The sequence below is a fragment of the Rissa tridactyla genome, chromosome 22 (genome assembly GCF_028500815.1).
Source record: "Rissa tridactyla isolate bRisTri1 chromosome 22, bRisTri1.patW.cur.20221130, whole genome shotgun sequence".
Taxonomy (NCBI): domain Eukaryota; kingdom Metazoa; phylum Chordata; class Aves; order Charadriiformes; family Laridae; genus Rissa; species Rissa tridactyla.
Window position 1 is genome coordinate 5,350,535 of NC_071487.1, and position 12,691 is coordinate 5,363,225.

Here is a 12,691-nt window from a genome sequence, read left to right on the forward strand (position 1 = left end):
TCCCTGTCACCTCTTGTCTTCTGTTTAAGACAAGAAACTGAGAAGCCCACGTGATCCTGAAATATAAAGACTACCTCTTAGTTTGATACTGGTTCAGAATAAGACGGAAAAGCTTATTCTTCTTGTTTGCCCCCCCCCGCAAAATAATTGCAGTTCCTCATCGCTGTTGTTTCTGGAATCAGAGAGTAAATCGCAGATGTCGAAAACGTGCATAGCGAAGCCTGGTTTGTCTTTTGCCATTTTTGCCATGGGGTCTGGTCCCCACATCCCTGTGGTGAACAGCCAAGGAGGCGTCCCAGTTCTGCCGACAGTTGGCTGGTGCCCCCCAGGTCCTGTGGAGAGATCCCAGCCATCGGCACGTACCTGCAGAGCCCCCAAACCAACGGAGACCCGAGGGGCCCCTCCGAAGCACAGAGCACCCTCCTTCTCACGGGAAACACCCCAAAGGACGTGTCCGGTGTGGCGAGGAACGTCCACCTCAACCAAGAAAAGGAAACTGCTTTCTGAAAGCCGGCTCAGTCACCTTGACGCAGGTAGGGTGAGACCGAAGGAAAGCTGGGTTTCTCAACGGATTGGTGCCCTGGCTCCTCTTCACTGGAATTTTCATAGAATCATGGGATGGTTGGAGTCGGAAGGGACCTTCCAGCCCACCCAGTGCCACCCCCTGCCCTGGGCAGGGACACCTCCCACCAGCCCCGGTTGCTCCAAGCCCCGTCCAACCTGGCCTTGAACACCAGGGAGGTTTCTGTGCGCAGACAAGAGAAACCTGCCCACAAATGACAAAAAGCCCTGGGTTTTGTCCAGCTTTGGCTCAAATACGAAACCTTCTGCCAGCTCTCCCGGGGGCAGGTCAGGAAAGCTGCCCACAGCGCGGGGGGAAGCCAGCGCGCGGGGCTCACTCTCAGGGAGGCAGCCTGGGCTCTTCAGGCCCCCCCATCTCCAGTAACAACGCAACAGCCCGAAGTTTGTCTCACTTTTATTTACAGAATTGCACAGCCCGTTTCCCCATGACACTGGAACGTGGCGGGTCAGAGACACTGATTTCCCACATCCACGAGCTGAAGACTCAGAGAGTCGCCATTGTGTTTTGCGGGGGCACATGCAACAACTCCGATTATTGGCAACTACGATAAAGACAACGAAGCTGAGAGCGAAGCCATGGCCACGCAGCAGCACAGGGCCAGGCCTCAGCTGCCCCCAGCCAGGGACTTCTGGCTTTCACAGTTGCATATTTGGATCCACGGTGGGTTTCCTAACTGGAACACTGACTTTACTAGGGAAACGTGGTATGGGAACGCGCGTCCTTCGTTGCCTGCCAGAACTAGCTGCATCGCAAGACCCAGCTCCCGAGAGGCAGCCAGGGCTGGGAACATTAAACCAAACCCCCAAATGTTTCTTCCCGGGGAACGCCCTGGTGACAGGGGCTGTGCTGGAGAGGGGCTGAAGGAAGGGGTAACCCGGAGAAGGCGCAGCGCAGCCGTGCAGTGCTCGCTGCCCCGGGGAGGGGTGCGCGGAGGGAGGCAGCGCCTGCGTGGGAGCTGCGCTGCACAATCCCATGGAAGCGGGATGCGATGCTCCTGCTGCACAGGGACCACAATTCAGCCGGGCTGAAGAGGCCTCTCTGCGCTACAAGCCTCCAGGAGCGCTGGGGCTGGTTCATCCCTGCGCAACAGGGAAAAGGGAAGGTGCCTGCGGGCACCCGGCAGAAGGGAAGAGACAGGCGGGGAGCAGGGAGCAGAGATGCACAGCCTGGCTGTGGCAGAAGACGTTCACCCTGCGATCGATCAAGACCCTCGTGCTCAGAACAGAGATCGTCTCAGACGTGTCCACAGCTGGGCAGAGACAGGCTGCGGCAAGACGTGCTGGGGTATCACCGAGCTGCACCAGAACCCCGGGGCAGGAGGAGGAGGAGGAGGAGGAGAGCAGACACAGAGCAGGGCCCAGGGCTGGAGAAATCCTACTGGGAGTGACAGGGCACCGGCCCCTGCTGCTCGTGCCACCAGGGACTTCCAGCCTAGGGTCAAGGAACACATAAGGAAAAGCATCCTGCTTTGCAGATAGAGAGAAGGAGGAATGGCACGTGGTGCTTTGAATTAAAGAAATTATAGGTCTCGATCTATCCGGGCATCAGACTGATCCACTTGGGTTCAGCAAAGGAGGGGAGGGACACAGTGTGTGACTCCCACCACCCACTGCCAGGACACGGGCACCTTGGAGCCTGCCTCCTCCCTGCTATCCACCCTCACCACCACCGGAGCGAGCCACGGCTCAGGCCAAGCAGCTGCACACAGCTCTGGAGCACTCAGCAGGGCAGTGCCGAGGGCGTCCTTACGGCCTGCTCCACTCGCTGGGCTCAGGAACGCCCAGCGCCAAGCACAGGCATCGTCTGGCAGGGTGGGAAGGCAGCAGAGAGGCACGGACTGAAGCCAAACTCAGGGAGACCCTTGGCAGATTGGACACCCCGAGAGAGAGGGGTCTGTTAGCTGGATGTGCTGGGAATGCAGGTGGATGAAGGAGGAGGAGGAGGAGGAGGAACGCCAGCCCCACAGGAGAAGGGACCCAGCGCCTGTTCTCTGGGAACCAGCGAACTTGGGGTGTTTCACTAGAGGACACGGAACAGGCAGGCAGCGCTTCCAGGGATGAACCAAACCACAGCGGCTCCTCCAGCTGCTGCCGAGGAATGTGCAAATCAAGCGCACGGCGACAGCCGAGACCACCTGTGTCCCGCCGAGCGGCCGGCGAGCACGGCCTGTCCCACAGGGTACGCGTGTAACCCACAGGCGAGAGGTCCAGCCTCAGGGTGGTGAACGGACACGAGGGAACAGGGACTCCCAACTCGCTCTCTTTGGGATCAGGAAAGCTCCTTTCTGAATCTTGGAAAAGCAAAAGGCAATGGTGCGTTTAGCTAGTACGAGCCATCGCTTCCCACCCGCAGATCCTCCATCTACCTTTGCCAGACATACTGAGGCGAGTGCATCCAAGTCCTGGGGATGAGCCAGGATCTCCAAGGAAAGCATGTTGTGAGATCACGTCTGCACAGGAAGAGATTTCCCCATTTTGAAACATATTTTGAAATTCTCAAAATTACAGTACTTTACAATACAAAATGTCTCCATTCGGTATTACGTCATTTTACTCCTTCTGGGATTATAATAATTATTAAAAACACACAACTTTCTAGAAAGGACAGAAACACCAAAAAAGAGACCAAAGAGTAATGGGAAAGGCTGCTGCAGTATTATCAAAACCAATTTAGTGCAAAGGAGAAGGGGACTTTCAAGAACGGTCGATGAAAAGTGTTCTTTATACGCTCATTTGCAGAAAAGGCATAGATTTAACCTCTGAATGAGATCAGGCTGCCAGCTTCTATACTGAAGCTTAGAACATCAACGCAAAAAGACTGAAACACAATATGCACGGCGATTAAAAAATAATATTATATATAGATATATATATATATATATATAGAGGGAGATATTTTCCATGTATGGTATTTAGTTATAGGAAAGTGTCCCTGCAGACAGGCATATTCTGCCATCTGGCTCTTTTGAGCCGTTTCACATGACAGATGTTGATTATCTGTCTGTTTGCTGTAGTATAAAGTACATGCTGACCGCAAAGTCCCTTCGGGTGGGATGATTGCTTTCTAGTGCCTCCATAGTTGCCGCGTTTCCTGCGCACGCAGGGGGACGCCTGACCCTCTTTGCTTCTGCCAGCCCCGAAGGGCTGCCCTCACCCCAGCAGCCACGGGGCGCAGCGGCCGAGGGAGGGCTCAGACGGTAGTTTCATCCGCGGTCTTCTTCAGGAGCTTGGCGGAGAGGAGGGAGTGGGGCAGGGGGTGAGGGCTCCGCGAGGCTGGGATCATCAAGCGGACTTTCTGGTTGGTCCTTCGCCACTCCGAGTACAGCTGGCAGTGGTAGCGGAACGAAACCTGGTGGGCGATAACGCATTGGTCTGGTTACCGAACCCCCATCACGAGTGCCCGAGCCCGCAGAGGGCCGGTGAGAAGCAGTCACCCATCCACCCTCCGCGTGCTCGCTGCATATTCCTTGTCAATCCACCAGCAATCCCCGGCCAAGGGAGACAGCACCGACCCTGAAACACTCTGGCACACTCCACGTCCCAAGCCTTTGCTGAGGAATCAATTAATTCCTGGTAACACCAGGCTGAGCACAGCACAGACAAAGGGGGGCAGCAGGACAGAGGGACGGAGTTTGCTCAGCTGCTTTGGGTACCAGGCGGTGAGATGTGTCAAGGAGGGACCACAACGCGCCCCTCCGCCCCAGCGCTGCGCTGAAGCGAGCACCTCCTCTGGGCGAAACAAGGGGTTTTCAACAGGAGCAGCCCCAGAGGGCTGAACCCAACCAGCCTCCAACCATCTCACAGGTCCTGGGGCACCCTCTCCACCCTTTGCAAAAGCCGTCTCGCCTTGGCCTGCGACGACAGGGCATCGGTTGGACTCAGTTTTTCCGACAACGCCGACGCCTGGGAGAGTTGTCCGGCCGGAGGGAGAGGGGAGAGAACGCACAAGCTGCAGGGGACCTGAACCAGCCTGGCCCCGAGGCGTGAGCCGGCCCTGCGCTTTCGGAGCAGCCCTGTAAGGGCGAGCTTGGAGCTGCGCTTCCCCCGCGGGCTGGACTCCTTCCCCTGGCCTTTTGCAATCATTAACACCACCGCAGCTTTTTTTTTTTTTTTTTTTCCCTTCATGGTTCCTGCTGATTCCTTAGCTTTGAAACTAAACGTTTCTAGAATTTCTTCAGGAAGGAATAAAACCAGCATGTATTTCCCTCCCATTTATTTTAATTTCTTTTCCTAGAAACTGTGAGCCAGAAAACTAAATACTGAATCCAGTCAGCCACTCAACAAAACCAGGCTTTCATACTCTGTAAAGGTAGGAAGTACCCGGAAGTACATCCGACAAGGAAAAGTCAGTATTCCTATTACTTTTGGATAGGTCTCAGACATCTGCTACGAGAAATGGAGCTGTGCCATGGCATTGAGGTAATTTAGCTCATTGATCTATGCATTTTTTTCCTGTTGTAGAGGGACAACAGTGGGAATAAGGTTTTTTGCCCATAAACAAGAAGGAAATGCATCTCACAGTCTTCAGAGACAGCGGGTGAATGGGAAGCTAACGGTCCGTCTGGGAGAGCTGCGAGGAATGTCCTAACCCCAGGGAAAGCTGGGACTCAGAGAGATCAGAGCATGAGATGGCAGGACAACGGGCCGTGGCGTTTCCACCGCCAGCTTTTTGGGGTCTTGCTATTTCTCCTCCAGCAACTGCACTTTTTCCCTTCCTAAAATAGTGCTTCCCAGCAAGCCGCCTGGAAAAGGGCATGAGCACAGCGAGGGCTTTGAACAGGAGAGCTGAAATGAAGATGCAAACCCAGAAACCCACCCAGCAACAGCACATGGAAGAACTGAAACCAGAGGGAAGTGCCTGGCCTGGGAGCCCCTGCAGAGAGCGGGGCCGGGGGAGCCCCGAGGGCTCGGGAGCTGCTCCCCAGCCCAGCCGCTCCTGCGGGCTCCCAGCCGGCAGCGCTCATGGATGTGCTACACAGCAAACTCACATTCGCCTTCCTGCTCTTCTGGACCCGCTCCAGCTGCAAGCTCCTGGCTGCCCAAGGCAGCATGTCCAAAAAGATGCCAAGCGAGGCATCTGCGGGAATGTCTTTCCCAGCATGGATCGGTTCAATGCCCAGTGTCAAGTGCAGGTTCCCACTAATCCCCGGCGCCTCCAACCCCGACGGCGCAGCTGCACAGCCGCAGCAGTGGGCCAGGGCAGGCTGGCTACCCAGCCTTAGCTCGGGGGTCGAGTCCAAAAGCCCACTATAAGAGAGAAGTCAGAGATCTCCCCAGGGCCAGCGTGTTCCTTGCACACACCCTTCTGTGCTACCAACATCTTAAAACCACTGTGTAGGAATTCGTTTAATTGTGAGAGACCCCCAGCGGCCAGTCTGCACCTCCTTCAGGCCTGGCCAACCTGTGCCGGGTGGCACAAAGCACGGAGGGAAGTGATGGCAGATTATTTTGGGGTCAAACATTTTCCGAATGTTTTTTTTTTCCCCCTCAACCACCCAGGTACCAAGTTTGTGTTTCTTCTTGAACGTAGGAACAGGCACAAGAGCTGGACCGCTGCCCAGCCCCAGCCCCAGCCCTTCCCACCCAGCCCCAGCCACACTTGGGCACGTCCGCGCCTGGGTCCGTGGCACCCCGGGGAACACGGCTCCCACGTCAATCTGGAAAGCAGATGATCAGGAAGTGGTTTCTCATTCTCAGCAACAACTTCAGCACCTCCCATTTGAAGATAATTAAATGGGCGTTCAAGGGAAAGAGCCCAAGGTTTTTCTCACAAGGGGAGTCAGAAACAGCTGGCTGCATCAACATGGCGCGCCCCAGCGTTTCGCTCTCCCTTTTGAACAGAAAGAAGGCTCTGGGCAGCAGACACTTACCAGCGTCCAAAGGACGTAAATTGTGAAAAGTGCTATAGTTAGTGCTATGAGTCCGATGGCCTCCAGTCGGCTGTTGAACTGCAAATGATCCTGGGCTCCGCGCAGACACAGCCAGCCAGAGATCGCCGCCAGGGGAGTAATGAACAGGAAACACACCATGTCGCAGAAAAGGGTCCTCTTCTCATTGCGGGGACCGGGATCCTTCAGCCACTGCAGGAAGGAAGGGAGAAAGGGCATCAGTCAGCAGCACGCAGAGCGCTAGCGAAACAGGACTGCTATGCTGAGAAGCTCTCACATGCTCTCTGCAGTCCGCACATACCTCGGAGCACACACTTAACTCACGCAAACAGAGAGCATCGAGTACGTTTTTAACAACCAACGAGGGAAAAGCAAAACTGAAGAATACGTGCAGGGGAAGGCAGCGGTAAACACAGGAGCTGCCTGGGCTCTCCCGTGGAGCAGCGAGGAGCAGGCCGCAGCTTGCAGAGAGATGGAGGTCGGTTCACTAAAGCCTGGCTTAGTAAAGATCTGTCAGGTCTTGGATTGAGCTTCGATAGAAACATACCCAGGACTCTGCAACTGGTGTAGGGGCTTATCGGAAACTGGGGCAGTGGAGTCTGTGGCCGGGCCAAGCCTTAAGGGCAGCCGTCCCAAATCCAGCCCTCTGGTTCCTTGTGGAGAATTGTGGCATTTTAGAGTTTCGCGTCCCCTTTAAATCAAATCTGAAATGCCCAGGTCCACCCGAGAGACTGTACACGACAGCCCTGCAGAAGGAGCGCTCGCGAGGGTCCTCGGGGCGTGAGCGAGCCCGGCGCCCAGCCGGTGGGCAATGCAAACACCCGTGCACCCAGTGTTTTCGCCGAGATGGTGACAGAGAAGGAAAAAAAGCATACCGCTTCAGCGACTAAGAAACCAAAAGACTGGAGAAAAAAAAATTGAAAGGGAATAACCAGCGGAAAGCTTTGCACCTGAGCAGACAAAGCAGGACAGCAGCCCAGGGGCCGCGGTGTTGGGCTGGCCCCGGCAGAGGAAGGTAACACAGACCCATTTTCTTTGACGGAACAACCTCTGCCCAAATCTGCATCTTTCTCACAGAGAAAGTCTCTGACTGTTTCTAAAGAGAAAGCAGCGGGAGTGTCAGGTGAGGAGGGACACGGAGCTCGGCTGGCCGGGGGAAGATCCCCCGGTGCTTTCTCCCAGATCTCAGTGGATCACAGCGACCACGAAGGGATGAGGCACAATCACACAGGCACAGCTGCTGAAAACTCCACCTTCACGACTGCAAAATCCCTAAGACCTTTCCCCTGCTGGTGGCCATCTGCTGGCCACCACCTTACAGGCAGGAGAGACCTGCCAGGACCAGGACCGAGCCGATTCTGGTGTATTCCTTCCCATTTTCAGGCTTGCTTTCTTGCCTCCCAGGCAGCAACTGACCCATTGCGGTGGAGGTTACTGCACGTTGCTCTGTGTTACCAACAGGCTTCTCTCCTGCAGCTCGCAAAAATTTGCAGGTTGCAGAACGAAGCCAGCTCTGCTGCAGGCAGGTTTCCCTCAACAGGAGAGCTCGAAACGTTCACTACCGTTAGGAGCCCCAGCTCGCTTCTAGTTTGGGTTCATTTTAGATGCCTGACTTTGACAACAGCAATTGTTCTAGTTTTCCTGGCATTATGCTATTTTCAGCCTTTCCTTTCCTTTTTTTTTTGTAGACTAGCAAGCAGCTGTTCTGTGGTTCCTACCAGCACGCAGAGTTGTTACAGCCCATTTTTACTGGCAGTTCCGTATGCTGGGCGGCCAGATCCTGCCTTCTTTCCTGCACGAGGATGACTGATCTCATTTAGAACTATTTTTTTCTCGAAAAAAAAGAAAAAAAATAAAAAATTGGAGAACATGATCAAAAAGGCACAGTCAGAGCAAGGAAGGGACTATCCCTACGGCAGCCAGGGCCAGGGAGACATGTCCTACTGCCAGACTTGGAGCAGGGTGCCCACTTTTGAACCGGCAGCATGAAAAGGGACCTGTCTGAGAACTAAAGCTCCTTCCCTACACGGGAAACCACAGTTCAAAGAGCAATACAGAAGGGGTGGTGGCAGGCATGCAAGAAATTAATGAGACCCCACTGGTCAAACAGAGCACAGGTCACCGGAGGACACTGCTAGCCAGAAAGGCAAGCGGGAAGTGTTGGCCCGGAGGGTGCACACAAGTTAGTGCAGGTTTAACTACAGAGCGGTCTAACGCGAGGGATGTACAGGAAGACACAGCAGAGGGGTGAGGATGGGATGACAAGTGCAGACAACTTTCATTGAAATGGGAAAGAGAAGGGGGAGATGGCAAATCTGGGCAAGGAACAGTAGCGTGGCTGGGGTGGCCAGAGCACGCTCTGCAGACACCTGCGATGGGACACCCAGCTGGCCAAGAACGGAGGAGAGGACGCTGCAGCAGCAGGTCAGAGCCCGGCCAGCAATTTCAGCTGGGAGCACTCCTAAGCAAGGTATGTTAGAGATGTGACCTGAAGCATCTGAGAGACCCAAACAGAGGAAGAACAAGTAAAAATGGAGAGCAAGCTGGGAGCTGAAGAGCGCAGACAGATCCGGGGACCAAGTAACACTCCTGCAATAACAGAGGACAAGTCGGAAGCATTTTTAAAGCCCTCCTGAGCATGACTTGATGGCCAGGCAGCCAGAAGGAAATTTCAGAGCAGGCACAACCGTGGTTTGGACAGGAGGAGCTGGGAGAAGGGAGGCAGACCTGCAAGTCACCCCTTGTGCGGCTCTGCCGAGGAGATTAGTGGCGATGAGCTGCACGGGGAAGATAAGGACCACACAGGCAGTCCTGAGCCACCCTAAGAGGAAGCGCGGGTGGACGGCAACTCATCTACACAGCAAAGCCGCTCCGACAAAGAGTGCACTGGCAGCCCCATCATTTGAACCCAGGGCCGTGTGCCCGGCTGCCCCAGCTACACAGCACTCCGGGGGATGCTGAACGACCCCGACCAGACCAACAGCCCTCCAGCAGCAATCCCAGAGCACCCTGTCTCCTGTACAATAAGAATCTCAGGGACCGCAGGCAGATAGGTATTTTACTGCCCTTTATTCTATTTATATTCCTTGTGACCTTTGAAACTCCTTCTTCCTCCCTAAGATGGGAGCCAAACATGTAAAGGCAGGAAGCAAATTTATTTCCTTTTGAAGTAGTGCCAATATGCACTGACACAGTAAAAAAAGAATACAATAAGCCACCCTAAGGGCGCAGGGTTTCTGGCACAGTAGCACGTTAGCGCATACGGGACTTAAAATAAGCCTTGCAAACAATCCAAAAAGTGGTCAGTCAGATTAAACAATTTTTGTAGGGAAAACTATCAAGTAAACATGGGAAAGCAACAAAAGCACAACCTGGACTTCTTCCAGGCCGAATCCAAAACCAATTGCTTCCATGCTGCGATCACGTGCGAGACTAAAGGGAAAGAGGACGAGCTGGCTGCTTGCTGCCCACTTCGGCTATAAGCTGGGTCCCAGAGCACCCTGTTGCAAACCACCTCTCCCTGCTTGTGCGACAAGAAGTTATTCCAGGAATATTCCTTTGTTCACTAGCACGATCCTGAGGCTTTCCCAGATGTTCTTTCTATTGGGATCAGCAGGGCTGTGGAAGGACCTGAACCCATGATGATAAGTATCATCACCATTGGGGTGCTGGTGGCCGAGAAGCTCAACATGAGCCAGCAATGTGCGCTGGCAGCCCAGAAAGCCAACTGCATCCTGCGCCGCATCAAAAGAAGCGTGGCCAGCAGGGCGAGGGAGGTGATTCTGCCCCTCTGCTCCGCGCTGGTGAGACCCCACCTGGAGTGCTGTGTCCAGCTCTGGAGTCCTCAGCACAAGAAGGACACAGACCTGTTGGAACTGCTCCAGAGGAGGGCCACAAAGATGATCAGAGGGCTGGAGCCCCTCTGCTGTGAGGACAGGCTGAGAGAGCTGGCGTTGTTCAGCCTGCAGAAGAGAAGGCTCCGCGGAGACCTTCCAGCCCCTTCCAGTCCCTAAAGGGGGCCTACAGGAAGGATGGGGAGGGACTCTGGATCAGGGAGTATAATGAGAGGACAAGGGGTAATGGTTTCAAACTGAAGGAGGGGAGATTTGGATTGGCTATCAGGAAGAAATTCTTTCCTGTGAGGGTGGTGAGGCACTGGAACAGGTTGCCCGAGGGAAGTTGTGGCTGCCCCATCCCTGCAGGGGTTCAAGGCCAGGCTGGAGGAAGCTTTGAGCAGCCTGGGCTGGTGGGAGGTGTCCCCGCCCAGGGCAGGGGGGTTGGAACTACATGATCTTTAAGGTCCTTTCCAACCCCAACCATTCTATGATTCATTGACCTGATCTTTGGGTGTTGCAGTGCCGATGAAACAAGGGTGAGCCCCAGGTGATGGAACGCAGGAGGAAGGCATGCCGAAAAAGGTACCAGGACCTCATCAGTTCCTCTGGAAACCAAAAGCAGAGCTCGAAGTGTAACAGAGCAGTCTCCCAGATAGTCCACCACAGCACCTGCTGCTCCGTATGTCTCGGAGCTGGGCTGCATTCTGCCACTTGGGACCAAGAGGAATGGACTGATGAGGGGCTGCCCCAGCAATGCTCAGCACCTTGCAGTCTTTCTGGGGGGTCATAAATGAGTGTTTTAAAACAAGCTTTTACTGATTTTTAGAGCTCACTCACCTTGTGTTGCAAAACATACGTGGCTGTGAGCTATTAGCCCCTGTTATTAGCCCTCACATGCCAGCCAACAGCAGCCCCATGCCACGTGGGACCAGCGCAGTGCGGTACCAGCACCGGTGGGACCAGCAGCCTCCAGCCAGCACGTTCCCAGGTCTCTGGTGAGCACCGTTCAGGACCAGCGCGACCTGCCAGACCCACCAGCGGACCCTGCCACAGTTCCCCCTGTGCTTCACAGCTACAGGATGACGCAAGCCACAGCAACAACAGTATTTGGCTGTGTAAAGCCAGCTGCGTTACAAAACATCCCGTGTCCTTTCCGTCCACCAAACAGTTAGCCTGTTAGGCTCAGGCGCCTGTTGACTCTCCTTTCGTTGCTGACCTGTTGCCTGGCTATGTAAGCCAGAAAGAAAAACATGACCTTGATTCACAGCGGCACGATTAGCCCCGTCCCTGCCCTGAGAAATGTGTCGAAGCAAAAACGCAGCTTCAGAAGAGGGACCATCACGTCCCTTCTCTCGGCATCTATTAAAACCTCCTTGCAGGCCACCGAGCTCCACGGGCAGCCCCAGCAGGACGGTCCCATTTCCTTTACCAAGGTGGGGAGGGATTTTCTGGCAGAGTACCCGGAGTTCAGGAAGCCAAGACCCAGAAACACCCCTAGCCCTGCAAGCCAAGCAGTTAAATGCTGCAGAGCAAAGCTGCCCCTCCTCATCCTCCTCTCCCCACGGCGCAACCACCAGCGGTTGATGCTCCACAAACCTCAAACAAGCCGAATCTCTCCCTGTACGGGCACGAACGCCGTCCTTCACTCGAGCACCCAGCCCAGCTCCAGCCACTGTGAAGCACAGGGCGCTGGGCTGACCCAAGGAGAGCAAGAGCTGCAGGAGCGCTAGAAACGGTGGACAGGAGAGAAACCAACCCAAGCAGCGCTGCAGGTCACCAGGACACTTTCCTACACCGCAGCAGGCGCTTCTGCCGTTGGCGTCACCACGGGAAATGCCACGCCACAACGTGCACAAATAGGAGATCACGGCACCTCAGACAAACCCCACGGGTAGCAGGTCCCCATGATCCTCAGGGCGCAAACAGGGCTGGACGAAGCGGTGAAGATGGACGTGTAAGGAAGAGCCTAGCGCTGGGAAGTGCCGAGAGCGCAGGGATGAAGTATTTAGTTTTGGCCCCAAAGAGGCCATTTCCGTGTTTGCAGAGCAGTGCCAGGGACTGCACTGAGAAATACCAAGAGGATCTAGGGTGGCATCTGAGAAAAGCATCTCCAGACAGCAAATGCAAGCAAAGAGAGAAAGGAAAAGACGAGAGAGGAATGGGACTCAGCTGGAGCCAAGAGTGATTTGTTTTTCACTAGATACAGGAGTCTAACGTAGGCTTGCACTGAGAAAGGAGAGAGGCAAACTGGGGAAGGGCCTACGGGAGCGCAGACGAGACAGAGAATGGTGCAGTGAGTTCACAGAAGAGTTCAAGAAAAGCAAAAAGTCTGTCTGTGAGGAAGATAAGGCTGGAGAAAGGGTGGGAGAGAGTTTACGTCACATC

General features: G+C 54.7%; 1 protein-coding gene across 2 annotated transcripts in view; it reads right to left on the reverse strand.

Moving 5' to 3' along the window:
- Positions 1 to 3,111: 3,111 nt before the first annotated feature.
- MARCHF2 (membrane associated ring-CH-type finger 2) overlaps positions 3,112 to 12,691 on the reverse strand; it is a 40,983-nt gene continuing 31,403 nt past the window's right edge. For both annotated transcript variants that reach the window (XM_054182040.1, XM_054182042.1), the window contains 2 exons: positions 6,453 to 6,662; positions 3,112 to 3,931 (listed from right to left, as the gene is read on the reverse strand). In XM_054182040.1, the coding sequence (XP_054038015.1) occupies positions 3,773 to 3,931; positions 6,453 to 6,662 (369 nt within the window). In that variant the 3' untranslated portion in view covers positions 3,112 to 3,772. The remainder of the gene's footprint in view (positions 3,932 to 6,452; positions 6,663 to 12,691) is intronic.